General features: G+C 45.3%; 1 protein-coding gene across 6 annotated transcripts in view; it reads left to right on the plus strand.

Annotated features, from left to right (window-relative positions):
- Positions 1-11,692: 11,692 nt before the first annotated feature.
- Positions 11,693-24,155, plus strand: part of STX2 (syntaxin 2) — a 38,334-nt gene continuing 25,871 nt past the window's right edge. For 3 of the 6 annotated variants that reach the window (XM_068562626.1, XM_068562625.1, XM_068562627.1), the window contains exons 1-2: positions 11,805-11,908; positions 22,126-22,200. In XM_068562626.1, coding sequence (XP_068418727.1) covers positions 11,879-11,908; positions 22,126-22,200 — 105 coding nt within the window. In that variant the 5' untranslated portion in view covers positions 11,805-11,878. Of the gene's footprint in view, positions 11,909-21,789; positions 22,029-22,125; positions 22,201-24,155 lie in introns of all 6 variants that reach the window. The other 3 variants (XM_068562629.1, XM_068562624.1, XM_068562628.1) reach the window with 3 other exon arrangements.

Below are 24,155 nucleotides of genomic sequence, written 5' to 3' on the forward strand. Positions count from 1 at the left end.
ACAGACAAGCAAAAGCTAAGAGAATTCAGCACCACCAAAACAGCTTTACAACAAATGCTAAAGGAACTTCTCTAGGCAGGAAACACAAGAGAAGGAAAAGACCTACAATAACAAACCCAAAACAATTAAGAAAATGGTAATAGGAACATACATATCAATAATTACCTTAAATGTAAACGGATTAAATGCTCCAACCAAAAGACATAGATTGGCTGAATAGATATAAAAATAAGACCCATATATATGCTGTCTACAAGAGACCCACTTCAGACCTAGGGACACATACAGACTGAAAGTGAGGGAATGGAAAAAGATATTCCATGCAAATGGAAATCAAAAGAAAGCTGGAGTAGCAATTCTCATATCAGACAAAATAGACTTTAAAATAAAGACTATTACAAGAGACAAAGAAGGACACTACATAATGATCAAGGGATCAATACAAGGAGAAGATATAACAATTATAAACATTTATGCACCCAACATAGGAGCACCTCAATACATAAGGCAAATGCTAACAGCCATAAAAGGGGAAACTGACAGTAACACAATAATAGTAGGGGACTTTAACACCCCACTTTCACCAATTGACAGGTCATCCAAAATGAAAATAAATAAGGAAACACAATCTTTAAATGACACATTGGACAGGATGGACTTAAATGATATTTATAGGACATTCCATCCAAAAACAACAGAATACACTTTATTCTCAAGTGCTCATGGAACATTCTCCAGGATAGATCATATCTTGGGTCACAAATCAAGCCTTGGTAAATTTAAGAAAATTGAAATCGCATCAGGTATCTTTTCCGACCACAACGCTATAAGACTAGATATCAATTACAGGAAAAAAAAAACTGTAAAAATTACAAACACATGGAGGCTAAACAATACACTACTAAATAACCAAGAGATCACTGAAGAAATCAAAGAAGAAATCAAAAAATACCCGGAAACTAATGACAATGAAAACACGACAACCCAAAACCTATGGGATGCAGCAAAAGCAGTTCTAATAGGGAAGTTTATAGCAATACGAGGCTACCTCAAGAAACAAGAAAAATCTCAAGTAAACAACCTAACCTTACACCTAAAGCAATTATAGAAAGAAGAACAACAACAAAAAAAACCCCCAAAGTTAGCAGAAGGAAAGAAATCATAACGATCAGATCAGAAATAAATGAAAAAGAAGTGAAGGAAATGATAGCAAAGATCAATAAAACTAAAAGCTGGTTCTTTGAGAAGATAAACAAAATTGATAAACCATTAGCAAGACTCATCAAGAAAAAAAGGGAAAAGACTCAAATCAATAGAATTAGAAGTGAAAAAGGAGAAGTAACCACTGACACTGCAGAAATACACAGAATCATGAGAGATTACTACAACCAACTATATGCCAATAAAATGGACAACCTGGAAGAAATGGACAAATTCTTAGAAAAGCACAACCTTCCGAGACTGAACCAGGAAGAAATAGAAAATATAAACAGACCAATTACAAGCACTGAAATTGAAACTGTGATTAAAAATGTTCCAACAACAAAAGCCTGGGACCAGATGGCTTCACAGGCGAATTCTATCAAACATTCAGAGAAGAGCTAACACCTATCCTTCTCAAACTCTTCCAAAATATAGCAGGGGGAGGAACACTCCCAAACTCATTCTATGAGGCCACCATCACCCTGATACCAAAACCAGGCAAAGATGTCACAAGAAAAGAAAACCACAGGCCAATATCACTGATGAACATAGATGCAAAAATCCTCAACAAAATACTAGCAAACAGAATCCAACAGCACATTACAAGGAACATACACCAAGATCAAGTGGGGTTTATCCCAGGAATGCAAGGATTCTTCAATATATGCAAATCAATCAATGTGATAAACCATATTAACAAATTGAAGGAGAAAAACCATATGATCATCTCAATAGATGCAGAAAAAGCTTTTGACAAAATTCAACACCCATTTATGATAAAAACCCTCCAGAAAGTAGGCATAGAGGGAACTTACCTTAACATAATAAAGGCCATGTATGACAAACCCACAGCCAACATCATTCTCAATGGTGAAAAACTGAAACCATTTCCCCTAAGATCAGGAACAAGACAAGGTTGCCCACTCTCACCACTATTATTCAACATAGTTTTGGAAGTTTTAGCCACAGCAATCAGAGAAGAAAAAAATAAATAAGTAAAAGGAAAACAAGTTGGAAAAGAAGAAGTAAAACTGTCACTGTTTGCAGATGACATGATACTATACATAGAGAATCCTAAAGATGCTACCTGAAAACTACTAGAGCTAATCAATGAATTTGGTAAAGTAGCAGGATACAAAATTAATACACAGAAATCTCTTGCATTCTTTTACACTAATGATGAAAAATCTGAAAGAGAAATTAAGGAAACACTCCCATTTACCATTGCAACAAAAAGAATAAAAAACCTAGGAATAAACCTACCTAAGGAGACAAAAGGCCTGTATGGAGAAAACTATAAGACATTGATGAAAGAAATTAAAGATGATACAAACAGATGGAGAGATATACCATGTTCTTGAATTGGAAGACTCAACATTGTGAAAATGACTATACTACCCAAAGCAATCTACAGATTCAATGCAATCCCTATCAAACTACCAATGGCATTTTCCACAGAACTAGAACAAAAAATTTCACAATTTGTATGGAAACACAAAAGACCCCGAATAGCCAAAGCAATCTTGAAAAAGAAAAACGGAGCTGGAGGAATCAGGCTCCCTGACTTCAGACTATACTACAAAGCTACAGTAATCAAGACAGTATGGTACTGGCACAAAAAGAGAAATATAGCTCAATGGAACAGGATAGAAAGCCCAGAGATAAACCCACGCACATATGGTCACCTTATCTTTGATAAAGGAGGCAAGAATATACAAATGCAAAAAGACAGCCTCTTCAATAAGTGGTGCTGGGAAAACTGGACAGCTAAATGTAAAAGAATGAAATTAGAACATTCCCTAACACCATACACAAAAATAAACTCAGAATGGATTAAAGACCTAAATGTAAGGCCAGACACTATAAAACTCTTAGAGGAAAACATAGGCAGAACACTCCATGACATAAATCACAGCAAGATCTTCTCTGACCCACCTCCTAGAGAAATGGAAATAAATGCAAAGATAAATAAATGGGACCTAATGAAACTTCAAAGCTTTTGCACAGCAAAAGAAACCATAAACAAGACAAAAAGACAACCCTCAGAATGGGAGAAAATATTTGCAAATGAAGCAACTGACAAAGGATTAATCTCCAAAACATACAAGTAGCACATGCAGCTCAATATCAAAAAAACAAACAACCCAATCCAAGAATGGGCAGAACATCTACATAGACATTTCTCCAAAGAAGATATACAGATGGCCAACAAACACATGAAAGGATGCTCAACATCACTAATCATTAGAGAAATGCAAATCAAAGCTACAATGAGGTATCACCTCACATGGGTCAGAATGGCCATCATCAAAAAATCTAGAAACAATAAATGTTGGAGAGGGTGTGGAGAAAAGGGAACCCTCTTGCCCTGTTGGTGGGAATGTAAATTGATACAGCCACTATGGAGAACAGTATGGAGGTTCCCTAAAAAACTAAAAATAGAACTATCATACGACCCAGCAATACTACTGGGCATATAGCCTGAGAAAACCATAATTCAAATTCAAATTCAAAACCACAATGTTTATTGCAGCACTATTTACAATAGCCAGGACATGGAAGCAACCTAAGTGTCCAGGACATGGAAGCAACCTAAGTGTCCAGGACATGGAAGCAACCTAAGTGTCCATCGACAGATGAATGGATAAAGAAGATGTGGCACATATATACAATGGAATATTACTCAGCCATGTAAAGAAACAAAATTGAGTTATTTGTAGTGAGGTGGATGGACCTAGAGTCTGTCATACAGAGTGAAGTAAGTCAGAAAGAGAAAAACAAATACCGTATGCTAACACATATATATGGAATCTAAAAAAAAAAAAAAAAATGTTCTGATAACCTAGGGGCAGGACCGGACTAAAGATGCAGACGTAGAGAATGGACTTGAGGACATGGAGAGGGGGAAGTGTAAGCTGGGATGAAGTGAGAGAGTGGTATGGACATATATACACTACCAAATGTAAAATAGATAGCTAGTGGGAAGCAGCCGCACAGCACAGGGAGATCAGCTCTGTGCTTTGTGTCCGCCTAGAGGGGTGGGTATAGGGAGGGTGGGAGGGAGACGCAAGAGGGAGGGGATATGGGGATATATGTATACGTATAGCTGACTCACTTTGTTATACAGCAGAAACTAACACACCATTGTAAAGCAATTATACTCCAATAAAGATGTTTAAAAAAATAAATAAATATATTAACTTAGAGTCACAAATTTTAAAATAGGCAGGAACTTTGCTAGGTTCAAATTCAAACTCTGCAGCTGGCCAGAAATTCACGAACCTGTAATTTTCCATTAAGTTTCCCACCACGGTAATAAAGTTTACTTTTGAATGAATACATGTATTAAGCAAATTTTGCAGCATAAGTTGCTCGACAAATATTTATTACACACCTCCTATGTGCTGGGCCCCATTCCAGGTGTTGGTGAGAATTGCTGAGCAAAGTGGACAAAAATCCCTGCCCTTGATGGAGTGGACTTTTCGGAGGAGAAAGACAAATAGTAAGCAGCATACAAAATAAGTGTGTATAGGACATAGTTGGTCAGCGGGTGTAGGTGTTAAGGAGAAAAAAGAACAAGGTAAGAGGGTTCAGAGTGTGAAGAAGAAATGGCAATTTTTAACAAGGTGGGGCAGGACAGGCCTCCCAGAAAAGGTGTCACTGGACCAAAGTCTTAAAGGAAGTAAGGGACCAAGCTACACAGATATCTGGGGGAAGAGCATTCAGACAAGAACAGCCAGTGCAAAGGCCCTGAGGTGACACATGGCTGGCTGGGAGTCAGTGGAGGGAAGTGCAGAGGGAAACAAGGCTCTGGAGGCCTTGGAGGATGATCAGATTGGACAGGACCTTGCAGGCCACTATAAGGACTTTAGTTTTTACTCTGAGTGAGTAATACTTTATATATATAGGGTTTATAAACGGTCCCATCAATCTGCACAGCATGTTATCAGTGTGCTGTAACCTCCAGAGTGTTGGCTTCAACTTTAGTGTACTGAAGAGTCAACCATTTCTGATGGATGAATCAGGTGGGGAAAATAAAACCGATGGTCTAGATGAAAATTCTAGGTTGCATAGGAGAAGGCTGGAGCCAATGTGCTGGGGTGTACATCACCCTTAACTGTGAGTCTCTGGCCTATGAATTGTCACATGATTCCCACCGTGATTTCAGGAGGCATTCAGTTCTGTTCTAGCTCTCTGTAGGCCCTTCTCACTCTGTGGCAACTAAAGGTATGATTTATTTATTCAGTTCATGTCAACCCAAAACATAGCTATGTGGGTAGCGAGGATAGATAGAAAGATCAGTGTGTCACCATCCTTGCCCTACTCATTCTTTCATTCATTTATTTGTAACACTCCTTGAAAAGGGACACATAATATTAAGATATATGCCCTATCTTCCAGGAGCTAAATTCCTAATTTTAGTAAATGACTATATTAGTTTTCTATTGTTGACATAACAAGTTATTGAAAACTCAGCAGCTATAAACAATATATATCTATTAGCTCACAGTTCCATAGGTCAGAAGTCTGGGTGGCTCAGCTGGGTTCTCTGCTTGGGTTTCATAAGGCTGAAATCAAAGTGTCAATGCCCAGGCCCTTATAGGGAGGTACAAGGAAGAATCGGCTTCCAAGCCCACGCAGGTTGTTGGTAGAACCCAGTTCCTTGCAGATATTGGACAGAGGGCCCCATTTCCTTGCTGGCTGTCAGCTGGTGTCCACCCTTAGGGCCTAGAAGTCTCTTGGGTCCTTGCACATGACCCTACATTTCAGAGTCAGTGATGTGGCACTGACACCTCACATTTGCAGTTTCTCTGACAGCCCCTTCTGCTGCATCTTTTTCATCTGGAGAAAGTTCTTTGCTTGCGAGGGCTCAGGTGACTAGACTGGGACCACCCCTAGTAATCCAGGAAAGTCCAAGAGCCTGCAAGGCCCCTTTTGCCATATAAGGTAACACAGTCACAGGTTCTAAGGATTAGGGTGCGGACATCTATGGGGGGCCATTATGATGCTTATCCCAGTGACTAATGGCCTTTCTCGTTGCCCCTGTTCTCTCTCCCTTCTCTCCTTTCTAAGGTGGCCTACTGTAGGAGAGGATACCTTTTCAGGCCTTGTCTAAGTCCAACTCACAATGACCCCCTTTCTTCGAGAACTACCCCCATCCATCAAGGGGGTGGTAATCAGATTCTCCTTCTTAGGAACATAGGTCTCTTTCAATCTTGATAAGTAGCTGTTTTGAACGCACTACCGTGATCTGACTGATATTTTGACCCCCAGAGACATTTGACTGCCTATGTATGTAAGTAATAAGGAAAAATTGACAAATTATGTATTAGTAGTCACACCCTCATTCTTCCCCTGGCAGGATAAGAAACTTCTGGCTGACAATTCAACATTATCCAACTGTTCCCCATATTATATGCTTTGGAATAATCTGTTGGGGGAGGGGGAGGAAAAGGCAGGGCCAATACTTATTGGAGAGAAATTAACAGTGGTGGTGGATGGATGGAAAGTGCTGACCCAGTACGAGTGCCCTGGTGGGGAAGTTTAGGGGGTGCTGAGTGAGAAAAAGAGTACTCTGGGAACTATAGGGTATAAAAGACATGAAACACTAGAAGACTGTAGAAAGGATTTAAAGAGTGATCTTGGGGGTTACAAATGAGACCTCTTCTAATATTCTTAGGGATAACTTAATAAAGATTGGACTCATTTTTAATTGCTTTGACTGTGGGACTCCATTTTTTCGAGTGAGATACCACAGAAACTGGATGTTTAGATGCCACATTCAGAATCCAGGGAACATTTATGGATAAACACATTTAGTCAAAATTGTTCTGACATCAGTAAGGATTCATTAAGAAAGTGTTTTCCAGAGGGAACCGTGTTAGGGTAAATCAATGCCTTAATTAGCGTTCTACACAGTACAATGGAAAGACCCCAACGTCTTCCTTTTTCATTTCTTGCTGGTGAGTTTATCTTCCCTGGGATGGAGTGGCATGGGGTGGTTATTCAGCCACGCAGAACCCCTTGTCCTTCTGCAGGATTCAGCCCCGTTCATTAGACCTCCATCTGCCAGTGAATTCCGGGAGAGGCATTTCCGGTCCCAGGGAGGTCACATGACCGGGTTTGACCTGTCACAGCCGCAGAGCCACCTGATTGGTGATTGGTTCGGGGGTAGACAAATGACCCCAGTTGATCCAATCAGAGTGAAGTTCGGGAATCTGAGGCTGCAACCCAGAAAAGGTGCTCTTTCTTTTCCCTGGGACTGAATCTGGCTCCCGCCAGAGCCAGAGGCCAATAAAGAGGAGTCACCTGGCGGATGAAAGCTGAGCCCTGACAGCTGTCTGAGTACCTGGATCAGACCAGCCTGTCTGAGTCACTACTCAAACCTGAGTAGTCTACTACTCAGTACACTACCCCTGTACTTTCCGCTGCCAAGAGTTTACTCATTAATCAGCTCTCCAGCATAAAACATTTATTTATTACAGCTTCTGGCATTGGAGAGTATTGGTGTGTGTGCAGATAGGTAAATAATTTTTACTCAGTGCAGTTTCTCCAGGCTTCATTTTGCACATCTAAGGTTTGTTAAGATTTGATGCTTTCATCAATTTTTAAAGAGCAAATTTTGCAGTGTGCATTTTTAGGAAGTTAATTTTATGTTAATGATTCTTTCTACGAAGCCTAATTTTTCTGAGTAAGTTTTTCTGCTGTTGCTAACCAGATATAACTTTTCAATCGGTTTTTTAAATTTGTAACAAATTTTACCATGTGTAGTTTAGATTTCTATTACGTGTTAATTGTTTCTAAGAGTAATAAGCATAAATTGATTAAACAGACATCATTCATACTCATTGTTTGCAATTAAGAGGGCAAATGAGTAGGGTGAATCAGTCTCTGGAGGCATAGTGGGGTCAAAATGGGAAAGTCACAGCCTTTCAGCTTGAAAGCTGCCTTTTCACCACTTCACAGGCAGGAAAATTGAGGCTTAGAGAAATTAGTCTTTTTGTCCTGTTAACCTGAAACAATAAAAGTCAGTTATTTTACCAGCAAAATGGGTTTATTCCTGAGCAGCAAAGAATTTCAATTTGGGATGTGCAACTACGGCAACCTACAAGCAAGTCTGGTAAAACAAAAGAAAGGAAACTCTTATAGAGGAGAAGGGGAACTTGGGAGGGGCTGTTATGAACAAAAAGTCCGTTGGAAGAAACTGGGAATTTGAAACACAGTGGCTTTCATTGGCTGAGGTGTGATGGTCTCTCATTGGCTGAGCTGTTGCCAGGCCAAGAGAAAATCTTCCTCTCGCTGGTGGTAGTAATGTCTCTTCCCACAGGGGATGTGAGGTACCATCTCTTCCTGCTGGGATCTGTATTGACATTGAGTGAGAGCGACATTGAGTGAGAGCACCCCCTCTGGCCTCTTGACTCCATTTTAGTGAGGTTTCCCTTTATCAGTTTTCACAATCCAAAGTTACACAGAGAGTAAATAGCAGAACTGGGATTCAAAGCCAGGACTGGACATCTATTATTATTATTATTATTTTTAATTTTATTGAAGTATAGTTGATTTACAATGTGTTAATTTCTGATGTACAGCAAGGTGATTCAGTTACATATATATATATATTCTTTCTCATATTCTTTTCCTTTATCACAGGATATTGAATATAGTTCCCTGTGCTATACAGTAGGTCCTTGTTACAATATACAATATAAAATTGTATATACAATCCTATATACAATAGTTTGCACCTGCTAATCCCAAACTCCCAAGCCATCCCTCTGCCACACCCCTCCCTCTTGGCAACCTCAAGTCTCTTCTCTATATCTGTGAGTCTGTTTCTGTTTCGTAGATAAGTTCATTTGTGTCATATTTCAGATTCCACATATAAGTGATATCATATGGTATTTGTCTTTCTCTCTCTGACTTACTTCACTTAGTATGATAGTCTCTAGGTCCATCCATGTTGCTGCAAATGGCATTATTTCATTATTTTTTAATGGCTGAGTAGTATTCCACTGTATATATGTACCACATCTTCTTTATCCATTCCTCTGTTGATGGACGTTTAGGTTGTTTCCATGTCTTGCCTATTGTGAATAGTGCTGCTATGAACATTGGGGTGTGTGTATCTTCTTGAATTAGAGTTTTTGAACATCTATTATTTTATTTTACAAATTGTGTATTGAGTGCCTACAATGTGCCTGACATTTTGTAGGAATCGGAGACACAATAGTGAACAAAACAGACCAAAGCCCCTATTCCCCGGGACCTTACATTTCAGAAGTAGCTTACCTCTTAGTCTGTAAATTCTCACAGCAATGTATTAGGACGTCTTCATTCTAAGTGAAAAAACTGAAAATGAAATTCATTGGCTCATGAAAGTCCTGCAGTATATTGGTTCCAAGTACTGCTTGACACAGGAGCTCAAACGCTGTGTCCAGGACCAGGTGTTTTTCTACCCTCACTCAGTTTTACCCCCTTTATATTAACTCCAGTCTCAGAAAAGCTCTGTACAATTACTGCCTCCTCACCCCCTGCTCACACCTCATTTTAATTGCTTAGTCAAAAGGGAGGATTTTTGTTCAACCCATATCCATCAAATTATTGATTTTGATTTAAATTATGAAAAACATAACAAAGTCATAAATTAAGAAGAGACAAATTTGCCCCTAGTCCACCCAAGTTTAAGCCCCTATCTTTGGTTTCTAAACTGTCTAGTCTCTGCTTCCCCTGCTCCTCTACTATAATCCAAGAACCCAGTCACGCCCAGAACCAAATCCAGAATTCCCTGCTTTTTCTGTCTAGACTATTTTCTTTTTTCTTTTTTTCTTTTTTTAAATTTTATTTATTGATTTATGGCTGTGTTGGGTCTTCGTTTCTGTGCGAGGGCTCTCTCTAGTTGCGGCAAGTGGGGGCCACTCTTCATCGCGGTGCGCGGGCCTCTCACTATCGCGGCCTCTCTTGTTGCGGAGCACAGGCTCCAGACGCGCAGGCTCAGCAATTGTGGCTCACGGGCCCAGCCGCTCCGCGGCATGTGGGATCCTCCCAGACCAGGGCTCGAACCCGTGTCCCCTGCATTGGCAGGCAGATTCTCAACCACTGCGCCACCAGGGAAGCCCTAGACTATTTTCAAATATGCTTCTTATGGCTGCTTTCTTTACCTTAGATCATAGCACAAAAGCCACCTATTCAAGGAGGTAGTAAAGAATTGAACCTTGTCCAAAAAGAAGTCTATCCTTTGCTCTCACTCCTGGAAGTAGTATTTGTTTGCCTGGGGGCCTTTGGACTAGCCAGATAGTGACAATGTGATTTAGGATGGGACTTTTGGGCTCCATGGGTACCGGTCAACCTGGAGACCTAGATCAACCAGGAGGGCAATTAATCAATCAGTCATGCCTATGCAATGGGGCCCCAATAAAAACTCAGAATTTGGTGGCTTGGGTGAGATTTCCTGGTGGGCGACTTCGTGTATATTGACACACATCAATGCTTGAAAGTAATGTGCCCTGACTGCCCAAGGAGAAGACAACAGAAGCCTCCTATCTGGTGCGACCGTGTCTCCCCCCATGCACCTCTGCCCTTCGCTGATGTTAATCTGTATCCTTCCCCTGTGATAAACCCTGTCAGCGCTGCAGTGTTTAGTGAATTCTGAGTCCCTCCAGTGAATTATTGAATTTGAGCGTGGTGGGGGAACCCCCGGAACTTGTAGTTGGTGTCAGAAGTGAGAGTGGTCTTGGGGACTGTTCCCTCTAACTTTGTTGGCCTACACTCTGGCGCCTCTCATGCCCACCTTTCTGATGTAGCCACCCCTCTTTCAGCTCTCCTCCAAGTGCATGCCCCTATTTTTTTTGCTTATTTATTTATCCGCTTCTGTATCCTCTTTCTCCACTAGAACTGCATCCCAAGGCCTGAGTCCCTGCATATCACCATCCCATGCCATTTTAAGTTATATTCTTTGTTATGTTCGTTAAGCATTATAGGACTTACTTTATCTCTTGTCCTTTATTCACACAAAAGGCTGGTATGAAGCCTTAAAGAGAAGGCCTATGTTCAGAATATGCATATGCAAAGCTGCACCCAGCTTATCTCCATAGGCTTGCTAAGTTTGTCACCAAATTTACCACGAATTTTTAAAATAAATAAAATGAATGCGAAAGCACAAAAAGGAAAGCAATCAAGAAGGGTAAAAGGTGACTCTAACTGACCGGGCTAAGAGGCCGCCAGAACGCAGCTCGGCCGGGCCCCGCCCCTCCGTGGCCTGCCCCGCCTTTTCCTCAACAGGCCCCGCCCCTCCAATTTCAGTCAGGTTCCGCCCCTTCCCCCACCAGGTCCTGTCCCTGTCCCGGCCTAAGAGGCCCCGCCTCTTTCCCCTCTCTGGCCGGCCCCTTCCCTCCCCGATAGTCCCCGCCCAGCCCGCCAAGGCTCCGCCCCTCCCCGGCGGGCCCCGCCCCTCGGGCCGCTGCATTCCCGCAGGAAGGCTCCCGCCGTCTGCGTGGGCCTGGGCGCGGCGCGGGCCGGGCGTACGCAGAGCGCGCCGGCGCGGTTGCCGTGGCAGCGCCGGCGGAGAGGACGGCGACCGGCTGGCTGAGGCGGCGGCTGGGCCACCGAGAGCCTGCGGCCGGCCGGAGGCGGCGCCGGGCAGGCCTGAGCGGCGGCGCGCGGTGCCCGGCCCGCGGGGATGCGGGACCGGCTGCCGGACCTGACGGCGGTGAGCGGCGGGCGGGCGAGCGGGCGGATAGCGGTTCGGGCCGGGAGCGCTGGGGGCGCGGGCGTGGGCCGGGGCCTGGCGGGAGGGGCTCGCGGGCCGGGCGGGGGCACGGGGGCGGGCGGGAAGGGGAGGCCAGGTCGGGGGGCGCCGGCCTGTCGGGGCGGCCTAGCGGGTGGGGTCGGGGCGGGGGCGCAGGGCTCCCCCAGCCCGCAGCGCCCCTCGTGGGTCGCCGTCCCCCAGTCTCCCGGACGCCCCGACGGCCCAGAGGCGGGCACTGTTCTGCCCTCGCTTCCGCGCGGCGGGGAAACAGCTTTTGAAAGGGCATCTCAGGCCAGCGGTCGGACTGGACCTCGAACCCTTTTTCTGAGCTGGGCTCTGCCGCTTCTCCAGCTTGATTCCTTCCCTGGAGTCACTCCATCCTGTCGCCTGGTTTGAATCCTTGCACAGCACTCAGCACGACCAGAAATTACTTGCTGAATTATGGTCCGTCCCACCCTAGTGGGTGTCAGCTCCTGGGGAGCAGGACTTGTCCCCTCGCGCCCTGTCTCGTCCGTGGGGTCTAAGACGGGACCCCGCGCGGTGGGAGTGAACGCACCTGACGCGCCTCCGGGGGGGGGGGCCTTGCAGGGCTGGATGCTGGGAGGGAGCGGCGAGGCAGGTACGGAGCGGCGCCTTTTGTTTCCCCTGTAAATGGTTTGCTTTGTGCTTGCTTACTGCCGGTAAGCCCAGCTAGTGGAGCGTGTAGGTGCTCAGTGAGTAGCGACAGCAAATTACCGACTATTTTAGTAAGAGGGCAGTGTTTTGTCCCCTTAGGCGTTGGACTCGGGTTTGATGCGTTCCACAGACAATGCTGTGAATGAGATGGAGACGCTGAAGCTGTAGTGGATGTTCATAGAGTGTGGGAGCGTTGAAAAATTTTAGGCCAACAGAATTCATTCTTTTTCTTTAAAAATATTCAATACAAGTACTAATTGTGCTGAACGTTTGCATTTTGTTTCCCAGCGCACAGAATCCCTGGCAGCCTCAGACCTGCGCTAGGCCCACTGCCCTAAGGCATCCATTGAATGTCATGAATTAACTTCTCTTCTTTGCTTCTAGAATGGATCTAGCTGTGCCCCAGGCTTAGGAAGGAGAGAGAATAGTCGGATTATTATCTGTGTTCTGTCAGCCAGATGAGGAGTCTTAGTTCAGAAAGGCAGTGAATTATTCATTCTTAAGATTGTGGAAATTATGCTTTTACAGTCATCCCCAGAAAGTTTCTTCATAGTGATTTTTCTTTCCTTCCCTTTTTGTTAACGGCCAGGTACTTTGACCTCTGCACTTTGCAGGTCAGCACCGTGTGAAACAGCAAATTACTGTTCTGTTATCTCACTCAAGGGAGTATCTTTCCTTGTTAGAATTAGAAACTCAAATATTTGTTAAATGAAGAAATGACGAATGTATCACGAGAGAATAGCCAAATTTATGAATGTTGGGGAATAGTAGAAAAGATCTGTCAGTGGAATATGTGAGCAGCTTTTCTTGGCTTGATTAGCAAAAAATAAAGAAGACAGTTATTTATCACTCTTCAGTGTATGCGTATTTCAGCTCTTATGGCAACAGTGTTGATAAGAACATCTTTTGATCTAGAATTTTAGAGCAAGAAGTGACCTTTTCTGGTCCAATTATCATCTTGCTGTAGATGAAGACTAAGCAGCTGTAGAGCAAGTTAGCAGAAGTTTCTACGTCTGGAGTTGTTGAATCTTGGGCAGAATTTTTAAGCCTCTCAGAACTTCACTTTTCCTGTTTAAAAAGTGGGGATAATAACATCTTTCTTGTCTACTCTCATGGAAGAAGCTGTGAAACATAAAATTATCTGTTGCGTGTGCCACTCTGGGAGAAGATGGGAGAGAGAAAATGGTCTGTAATTACAAGTGCTCTTAATATTTATTAGTTTTTAAAAATGTTTTCAGGAAGTTATAAAAAGGAACCTTCTCCCTGGCATAAAGTATTAAGTTAAAATTGAATTTGACATACTTAAAGTTTAATAACTTTTAAGATTTAAAAACTTGTCTGAAAATTATCAGATATAAAAGTTAATTTTTTTTTCAGGAAATGTGTCCTTTCCAGGTAGTTCTTGGAGAAGTTGACTGTCCTTTCACAACCATGTTTCTAAATGGCTGGTGTTTTTTCCTAGGTAAAGTTTAATATTTAATTTTGGTACTTAAAATGCCTGTGATGTCCACACTGACAAATATTTGTGATGCCTTCTAAAGATTCCTTTATTAGCTGCTAAGGATTCCTCCTGAGAAAAAGATTCCCACTGATAACTACTCAGAAAGGACTTAAAAGTTAGTTCGTCCAGTACAGTTTGTCAAATATAGAGTTAGCTGCTTCTAAGCAGTGATTCTCTTTTTGAGCAGCCAGTTCATCTGGGTGCAGAAAGTTTAAGTGAGTTGTCCAAGATTTCCTAAACTCTAAATCCAGAAAGATGTTTCTGGTTTACAGAAAAATAAAAGGACTACCCATTCAACAGGCACTTGAGTGCCAGTTCTCTACGAGGTAATGTGCTAGGTGCAGGGGACACAGAAATGAACTGGGTGTGTGCGGTGGGTGTGCACAGCCCGGGGAAGGAAGAGTGGAGAAGCAGAAGGAAATACTGTTTAGGAAATAAGTCAATCAGGACGGAATTGCTGTCCTGTAAGATAATGGCCCCAAATATATGTTGATTACCTTTAAGAAAAGTTTGCAAATGCAAATGACTATATTTATTATAGTTAAAAATAGAAAAATTGCAAATTTCAACTGTGGGAATTTGCAGGGTAATAAACATAAACACAGTAGCTATGTGGTATTCATTAGTAGATGTATGAGAAAATTACCTTTTTAAAAACATTTTATTGAAGTATAGTTGATTTACAATGTTGTGTTTAATTTCTGCTGTACAGCAAAGTGACTCAGTTATACATATACATATTCTTTTTCATATTCTTTTCCATTATGGTTTATCACAGGATGTTGAATATAGTTCCCTGTGCTGTACAGTAGGACCTTGTTGTTTATTGAGAAAATTACTGTTTTTAATACCTGGGTTCATGGTGATGAATTGCAAGTATTATTTATTTATTTATTTATTTATTTGGCTGCGTTGGGTTCGCGCGGGCTTTCTCTAGTTGTGGCGCGCGGGGGCTACTCTTCGTTGTGGTGCGTGGGCTTCTCATTGCGGTGGCTTCTCTTGTTGCGGAGCACGGGCTCTAGGTGCGTGGGCTTCAGTAGTCGTGGCACATGGGCTCAGTAGTTGTGGCACACAGGCTTAGTTGCTCCGCGGCATGTGGGATCTTCCCGGACCAGGGATTGAACCCATGTCCCCTGCATTGGCAGGCAGATTCTTAACCACTGCACCACCAGGGAAGTCCCACAAGTATAATTTTTTAAGCGGCAGGAAAAACTGCCCAGATATTTTTAAGGTTCTTTTTTGGCATCTCAGATGGCACACAGAGTGCAGATTGTTACGTAGTAAAGTTTCAGGTTCCAATTTATAAAATAAAAACGTTTTTTTCTAAGTACTTCACTGAAACTTAAAATACTGAGAATTTCATAGTACATGTATAATTTAATATATGACTATATCTATAACTTTGAATATGTTTATGGTTTAGAATTTCATAATTTACTAAATCCTGTATCATCATACAGACAGTTCCCACAGTTGGAATCTATATAGTTTCTCCAGGAACTATAATAAATATCCGTTTGTGTACAAAATAAAAGAGCAAAGCCTGTACATTTCCACAGGTTAGTTACTTCTTGTTTTTAACTTCAAGTCTGTTCATTGTGAATGTAAGGAGTAGAGAACCTAAGCGATAACCAGCACCCTCGCTCCCGCAGATCGCCTTGGTCCAGTCTCTGCTGTTCCCACGCGCCCTTCCGCTCCGGCCCTTGCACAGGCTGCTCCACGTGTGCGTCTCTCTCCCCCTTTCTCTGCCGGCCCCACCCCTTCTTTTGGCCTCAGTTCAGGCATCACCACCAGGAAGTCTTCCCGCCCTCCTTCCCTCTTGTGTCCCCAGAGATCTTCCTGTCTCTGCGCATCTGAACACACACGAGGTCCTGTTTTCTTCCTGTGCCCTCCCCCAGACTCTGCACCGTTTCCAGGACAGATGTGTGCTGTCAGGTTTGCTCTGAAGCCTCAGGATTCTGCACAGAGCACCTGCTAGGTGTGTACTGAGTCGTGTGTTTGCTTTTGAAAATGCCCAGGGTTAGGAAGATGCAGATGACAGTGGACTCTGTCGTCTTCAAGGCTCTTTGGGTTGCAAGGGACAGAAACCCCTTAGCTAAAACAGAAAAGGGAGATCGATTAAAGGGTAGAATGCGGCCTCAGACTCAGGGCGGGCTGTGCCGTGAGACCTCACGAGGGGATGGAACCAGGGCCAGCGAGCGACCAAGATCGCCTCTGTCCTTGACCTTTCGTCTGCCGAGCTGCTTCTCACTGTGTGTGTCTGTGTCTTTGTTTCCCGGGTTCTCTGTCCTTCTGTGTGTGCTTTCTCTCCGCTCCACCGCCATCTCGGTCTCGTCTCTCTGCTCTTCATTCATTCCTTCAGCTGACCTCTGCTGAGTGGCTGCTACGTGCCAGGCACTGTGTCAGGCGTGAGTTATGACAAGACCCTCGAAGTCCTTGCTCCCCTGAAACGTGTCATGAGGGAGGGGACAAGAAACAGCCAAGTCAATGAGCAATAAAATGCCTCTCGCGGTAACTGCTGGGGAGGAAATGAAACAGGGGGAGCGGGTGTGGGCGTGGCTGTTTTGGGCTGGGCCATCAGGGGTCTCTGATCGGGGGAGGTCTCTGAGCTGAGATCTGAATGAGGAGGAGCCAGCCGGGCACAGGTCTGGGAGGTGGGCGCGGGGCAGAAGGCACGGCCAGCCGCAGGGCTCTGCTGTGGGCGCAGGTTGGTGTGGAGGACAGGAAGGTGATGAGTGTGATCGTCAGTGGTGAGCAGAAAATGAGAGATGAGGAGAAATCTTTAAACATGCCTTCGAGAGGAGAAAAGCAGAAGCATCTGTGCAATACAGTGTTATTTATGTAACGTGTAAGTGCCCGCAGTATTTACATAATATTAATAATGGAGACAAATATGAAGTAAAAATATAAAATATGAAACAGTGTAATATTCTACCTAGGGCATGAAACTACGACTGATGACATAAATATATGGGAAAGAAATGTTACTGACATTCGACAGCATAATTACCAACTGGCCGACAGTCAGCTTTTACCTGTTTTTAATTACAAGTATTCGTTTTTTACTGAAGTAATGTAATTTTGAAATTAATGTATTGTAGCAGTAAAGCTACTACAACCATTGTACATATTTCAGGATAATTATTTCCTCACAATTATCATTTGCGTGGAAGGCCCTAGTGTACGTGTATTTGGAGAACAACCTGGAGAAAGAGATCCAGTGTTTTATCCAACTTTGGATTCTACTAATTTGTGATAATTCAGCTTCTGAGTTTTCTAAATGGCATTCCAGTGACAAATGATTCATCTCTGTTAAATAGTCTTTCAACATGGAAGCTACTTGATGTCTCTTCCTCAGAACAGTTTTTACAGAGAGAATTGTATTTTAATATAATGCTGCTTTTAAGGAGAATTGTTTTAAAATTTAACAGAAACGGAATGTTGATATTTGGATGTTTCTCTTGCACTTTGACACTTTGGAAATCAAGTTGGAGAGTACTCCCACTGCTTGTAGTAAATGCTTTGCCACAAGTCGTTTTGTTATATACAGTAAGTACACTGTTGTAAACAGCAGCTATTTATTGTACAGGGATCACACCTTCTCAGCTAGAAAGGTTGAACGTGGGCTTCACTGAAGACGGGGCGATTGTGCAGCAGCTTAAACAGCATTGTTTTTTTCTTTTTTCTTCTTTTTTTTTGGCCACGTTGTGCGGCATGTGGGATTTTAGTTCCTTGACCAGGAATCGAACCCGGGCCCCCTGCAGTGGAAGCACGGAAGCCCGGAACCACTGGACCGCCAGGGGAGTCCCTAAATAGCATTGTTTTGGTAGTCATTTCTTTGTTTCTTTTTTCATGAATGGAAAAGCTAAGACAGTATTACTGGGTCTATTTCCTAATGTCAGGTAATTCTGAGAATTCCAGATAGAACCAAGAAATATAAGTAAAGGTTTAAAAATGAGAAGGAGGAAAAGGCATTAGAGGAAACAGATTCCAAGTCATTGGCTCCCTCTTGGTCTGAAGGTACAGAAACGAATGATTTACCAGGAAGCGAATGACTGAATAAAGGTCACGCATGACACGTGGGCTTCAGCGGCAAGGAAGAATTGAATTTCTTTGGTAACTGTTTGTTCACCGCCTCCTGCACGGAGTGTGGTCCCTGTGTGATGTGATAGTAAAATGACTGACTTCCCGTAGGGAGAGTGTCATGTTGGAAACCTTCTCTCCTGAGCCTGGAAATGAATAAGTGTCTCTCCCGGAGCAGGTGAAGTGGCGGGCTTAGGCTCGCGACCGTGTCACACACACAACAGGCATCTTCGTGTGGGCTTCGCCTCGAGGTGGCCTAGTGCCGCGGGGGTCAGGGGTGGGGCTGGGGGCGTGCAGGTGAAGCAAGACAGGTGTGGATTGACCGTCGTTGAACCCCTGCGATGGACCCATCGAGGGCCCAGTATGTCATTCCTTCCACTTTTGTACGTGTTTGTCATTTTCCACGGCAGAAAGCGAAACAGGCCGAACGCCGAGGCCTCTGAGAACCGCCAGTGGCTGTCGGGGGGTGAGATGTGCGCCCCCGGCCCCGGAGAATCCCAGCCCTGCTAGGCCAAGTTCACGTTCACTCTCTCCCCTCCCGCCTCCCCCGAGCTTCTTTGGTTGAACCTGCAGGGAGTTGGCTACTTACAGTTCAGTCCCTTGAGCCCTACGAGCGCCCCAGCCGAGAAGCGACCGGGTGGGGCGCGGGGAGGGCGGTGACGTGCGGGGCCACTCGAGGAGCGCGTGGAGTCCAAGGCCCGGGCGAGGCCGCCCCGCCCCGGAGCTCGGAGGACAGCTGGGAGGCCGGCTTCGCCTGGAGGACCCTCGTGAAGCCCTTTCTTCCGGGAGGAGGGCGGGGGGCGGGTCGGGGGCGGGGTTAAGAGCATGGGCGTGGGCTGGAGTCAGAGGGGCAGGGCGGCCTCGGCTCTGAGCGTCCAGGGCGGCCCTCCCCTCGAGCATCGGCCCCTCCTGGCAGGGGGTGGGTCGTGAAGGGACGGGAGCGGGTGTGGGAGGTAAGTTTCGTCGCCCGGTGACTGTGAGCCGGAGGCGAGGGCAGCTCTTGCCGTTGGGGTGTGAGCGCAGTGTGGGTTCTGTGAGGTCGAGCCCACCTGGTGCCCAAAGAGGCTGGGTGCTCAGCCGTCCGGGGGGTGCTGTGTGCGAAGCGGGGATGCTCGCAGGCCTCGGGCAGCGCTGGAGGACCGGTGAGACGGCGCGCACCCCGAGCCCTCCTGCCGCCCCGTGCCCTGGCGCGCGGTACCCAGTAGCAGCCGTCTTTCACTTCAGGTGCCCTGGGAGCCCGGAGAAGAGCACTGCGGAGTAGGCGGGCGCATCTGCACATGACTTTCTGTCGCTTGTTAGCCAATTGCCGATCTGCCTTTAAGTGCTTTTTTGCTTGGAGTTAAGATCGTGGACCAGAAACGATTTTAAGAGCATGTTGGGGTATGCACGCCCTGGGAAAACAGCGCCCTTCCGAAACCCACAGCCCCGCCTCTGGGGGCGGGGACGGGATGGGTGTCGTCCCCGCCTCGTCGCAGGTTAGAACCCCGATCTGCGACTCCCGGTAGGTACAGGGTTCTTTCCTCCGGACAGTGCTGTTCACAGGCTGCAGAGTTAAGAGGAGTGTCTCGGTTAGCACGCTTGATTGGAGAAAGGGTGGCGTGAGCGCGCTTCAGCCCTTACTGGTGCGTGCGCGTCCTTGGGCTCTCGTGCTGCGGGCCCGCAGACTGGGGCCTGACCCAGGGAGACGTGCCCTCCCGGCTCTGGAGGCCAGAAGCCAGGGGGTCGCGGGGCCGCACCCTCCCCGAACCTGCGCCAGAGGCCTGCCTTGCCTCTCTCACCTTGCTGTGCGGGCGGCGGTCCTCGGGGGTCCTCGGCTTGTAGGTGCATCGCTGTCATCACGGGCCGCCTCCCCTGTGCGTCTCTGTCTCTTCTCACAAGGACACGACTCACGTTGGGTTAAGGGCCCACGCTGCTCCAGCGTGACCTCATCTTGACTGACGGCATCTTCACTGACCCTTTTTCCAAATACGGGTCCCAGGCTGAGGTCCTGGGGGTTTGCAACATCTGTGTTTAGGGGGCACGGTTGAACCCATAGTGCTCGTCCTGTTAGCGGAGCTCACATGAGACGTTCGCAGTGGCAGCGCTGCCCGACTGCAGGCATCTTTCCCCGCAGCTGGCGCCTGTGAGAGCAGGGTCCCTCAGCTCTGAGGGGCGCCGGGGGACTCCGGCCCGCAGCTGAGGGAGCTTCTGCCGGAGTCCTGCGTAGGTGGGTCTCTGCTTTTCCCTCGGAGACCGCCCCACGGCTGTCCCAGCTCTGGTGTCGCCTGGTGATAACACGTTCTTCACGGTCCTCTCGTAAAAGCCCCTTGCGTGCGGGAGCTCGCGCCTCCCTTAGAGGAACTCGCCTCTTCTCCCTTGCCCTCCTGGATTGTCTCCTCGAGGAGGCCCTGGGGTAAGTCAGGTGCCGAAGCCTTCCCTGGGGTGGTGAGAGATTATTGTTGATTTTTAGGCCAAATCGATTTGCCTTAGCGAGGGCCCTGGATGGTGCAGAGGGAGGCTGCCTTGTGCTTTCTTGACACATTTATTAAATTTTGTAGCTGTTTTCCTAGCTAAATTTAGTGGAATTTTGTTTCCACATTATTCCTGGGTTCTAGATCAGTAGAGCCACACTTCAGACTTTCCGTGGTTAAAGACTCTGATTTCGCGAGGGTTGAGAGAATCCCTGAAATCCGTGGCCGCCTCGGCTCTCGCAGGGTTTGAGCTGAGCTGACCCACCCTGCGTGTCCTGGGGAGACAGTCCCTAACAGTTCCCTCCTCTGTATTCTGGCAGGTGTCTTTCCTTTTTCCTCCCGAGTCCCCAGCTCTCGCTGGTGGATGCTGTGTCACACGTCCTTGACAAACGCTGTGTGATTCGGGTACCAGGTCCCGGGTTCTGACCTTGTCTTCTGTCCCCCGTGGCTGTAGACGGAGGTCGCTTTCTTCCCAGGAGAGACTTTCCACCGTTAGGTTCTTCTGCCTCCCTCGAGGGGTGGGGAGCCCGGCCCGGCAGCATCACCTGGAACTCATTAGAATGTGACGATGTTCCAGACGTTCTAGGACGGTCTAGGACAGTCACGAGTGCGTGGGCTGCCTCGCCCCGGCCCCGCTGAGTCAGAGACCCAGCCCTCTAGGCAGAGCTGATGCCCCTCAGGTTGGAGACCCACTGGTCTAGAATAACATCTCCTCATTCTTTATTCCTCAGCGTTATTTTAAACTGATGGTACCTGTTTGTGTCTACGTGAAAAAATTTAAAACCAGAATTTTACGTTTTATATTTTTCCATTTTAGTGTAGGAAAAATGATGATGGAGACCCAACTGTTGTTGCTGAAAAGGCCCCTCTTATGGATGATTTGTAAAGTACGGTGTTATCCTGGGTCTTCCCAGCGGTCAGTTGCTTTCTTCCTCCGTGTTACTTACTCAGGTCTTCGCTACTGAGTCTTTTCCTTAGTAAAGTGTTCCTTGATTATGAGTGTGGCCGTGACTGGGAGTTACTCACGTAGGGAAAAATGATAAGCGCCAGCTAACATATGTGCAAGTTGCTTGAAAATTATTACGTAGTCTTGAAAAGTGAACTGGTGGTATCAGTATTTTTAATCTTTATAGAGAGTGTGCTGTGTAAGCAGTTTCCCTTGTTGAGGAGAAACCTGGCCTGTGTTAAATGGACGTACTCAGCATGGGTGATTCTACGTCGCTCAGTTCTGAGAGATCTAGTCATCGTTTCCCCAGGACGTGGCTGCTTCTCGGGGCCTGCAGGCCGTCTGCCCGCCTTGACCGTGGCCTGGTGCGACTGTGGCGCGCTTCGGAGTCGTTACGCTTTGGTGCTCTTAGTGAGTTGGGATCTTGTAGGTACCGAACTGCTCTTGTCTTTCAGTTCACTATTTGTGTCTACGTGAAAATTTTTAAAACCAGGATTTTACATATTATATTTTTCCATTTTAGTGTAGGAAAAATGATGATGGAGACACGACTGTTGTTGTTGAAAAGGACCATTTTATGGATGATTTCTTCCATCAGGTAAGAGCCGTTTAATGAAACCCAGACGGACTTTTCTTTAAACATAGTTAAACTAATGTAACTGTGCACTTGTCATATTTGAAATAATACCCAAACTAATATTTTAAGAAGTTGGTGTTTGAATTGCAAAAGTTCTCTAGACTTTTTAGTGCTAGGAAAACATTCTTCCTGGTGATGGACTTGCTCAGGGGGGTGAGAATGGTGATCGTGGGTGTGGAGGGCACATGCGGAGACTGATGCCCGCAGGCTGAGGTGCTGGCCTGGCGAGGAAGGCCCGGGAAGTTGCTGCTGCATGCATGGCCAGCGGTGTTCTCCAGACTCGGGGCGGTTTGGTCCCGGGGAGGGGAAGGCCTGGGGGCGGTGCTGCCCCTCAGCTGGTGGTCAGGTGTGCACGGTACACACAGCGAGGCTTCCCTTGCTTTCCTCCTGCAGAATGGCCGTGAGTCCCACATATCAAAGAGCTCATGTTGTGTATTTCCTAAAATCTTTGATTGAATTTTAAATTCCTCTCCTGAGAAGTTTTCCACCTTTCAGAATACCGGTCTCTAGGTCATATGGACTTCTCTCCTGAGAGGTCTTATCCGTAATCAAAGATACGATTGTGGCAGCTCTGCTCTGCCGTTGCTGTTGGCCTTTCTCTGGGCTGTCTGCGTGTGGGCCGCGCCCTTGGATCTGACCTCACACCTGTCCGTTCCCTCAGGCTTCCCTGCAAGGCCTTTCCCTCTCCCTCTTAGCCCCCCAGGGCTGTTTCTAGGCTGGCATCATGTTTAAATTGTTAACCCTAAGTCATAGCTGATCAAATTTTGCATAATTTAAAATTTTTGAAATTGAGTCAGAGAACAAACATTTTGACTTTGTTACATATGAAGAAAAGAAATGGGTTCAGTGTAATTTTTTAATGATGAAAACTTCATTTGCAGGACTTGTTTTGATTATGCTGAATCTAGTCTACAAGTTTCAGTTAACTCAAATCTGTTGACAGTCTAAACCGGTCTATCAATATGTGGATTTGAAAATATGTAATATGTTAATAAAAAATATCTTAGAAGTTATCTAAGATAACTTTAGAAGTTATCTTAGAAGTTATCAGTTTTCCAGATCCAGTCAGAATTTATTGAATACCTAGTGTAAGAACCTATTCATTGGGTTTCAAGCATTTATGTTAGTTCTTAATCTTATCTAATGGAAAAAACAAATTAAATCGTTAGCTACAAGAACTTACTTTAAGGTACAAAAGAGTTAAGATGGTGGATTTCCGGATTTCACTTTGGAAATGAGACTCTTTTTACTGTCTTTAGCTTACCTACCCACTTTGTAAAATCATTACTTCTCTGATTTTACCCCCTTTACCTAGATGCTTAATTCTTCCATACCAGTTCTCCGGAAAAACATATTTCTTATTTTAAGAATCTCCCAGCATTAAATGTTGTTGTTGTATTTTATAGAAGAATTATATAAATCACTCAGAGTCATTAAGCTGTAGTAACTTAGCTTTGACCCTTTTCTTGGTTTCTTATTTAGACATCCCAGTGTTTCTTCATGTAAATGTTAACATCTGCAAGTTAATCTCTGCTTATTTTGACCTCTTTCTTGCATCGTTGCTAACATGTGTACGTGTTGTTCTGCACCTTGTGGGTATTATTTTTCTCGGTGTGTTTTTAACTTGGTAATATATCCTGGAGATGTTTTCATATCTTTTTTTAGAGTTCCGTAATGTAACCTAACAAGTCCCCTGTTGATGGGCTTTAGGGTTTTCCTCATCTTTTAAATAGAGAAGTTGTGCTTAGTTTCCTAGGGCCGCACAAACTGAGTGGCTTAAAACAGCACAGATTTACTGTCTTCATCTATGGAAGCCGGAAGTCCAGGCTGGTCCCACCGGGATGAAGCCACACTGCCAGCAGGACCTCACGCCCCAGAGGCTCCGGGCAGAGCCCGCTGCCCTGCCTTCCCCACCT

The sequence above is a fragment of the Eschrichtius robustus genome, chromosome 14 (genome assembly GCF_028021215.1).
Source record: "Eschrichtius robustus isolate mEscRob2 chromosome 14, mEscRob2.pri, whole genome shotgun sequence".
Lineage (NCBI taxonomy): Eukaryota > Metazoa > Chordata > Mammalia > Artiodactyla > Eschrichtiidae > Eschrichtius > Eschrichtius robustus.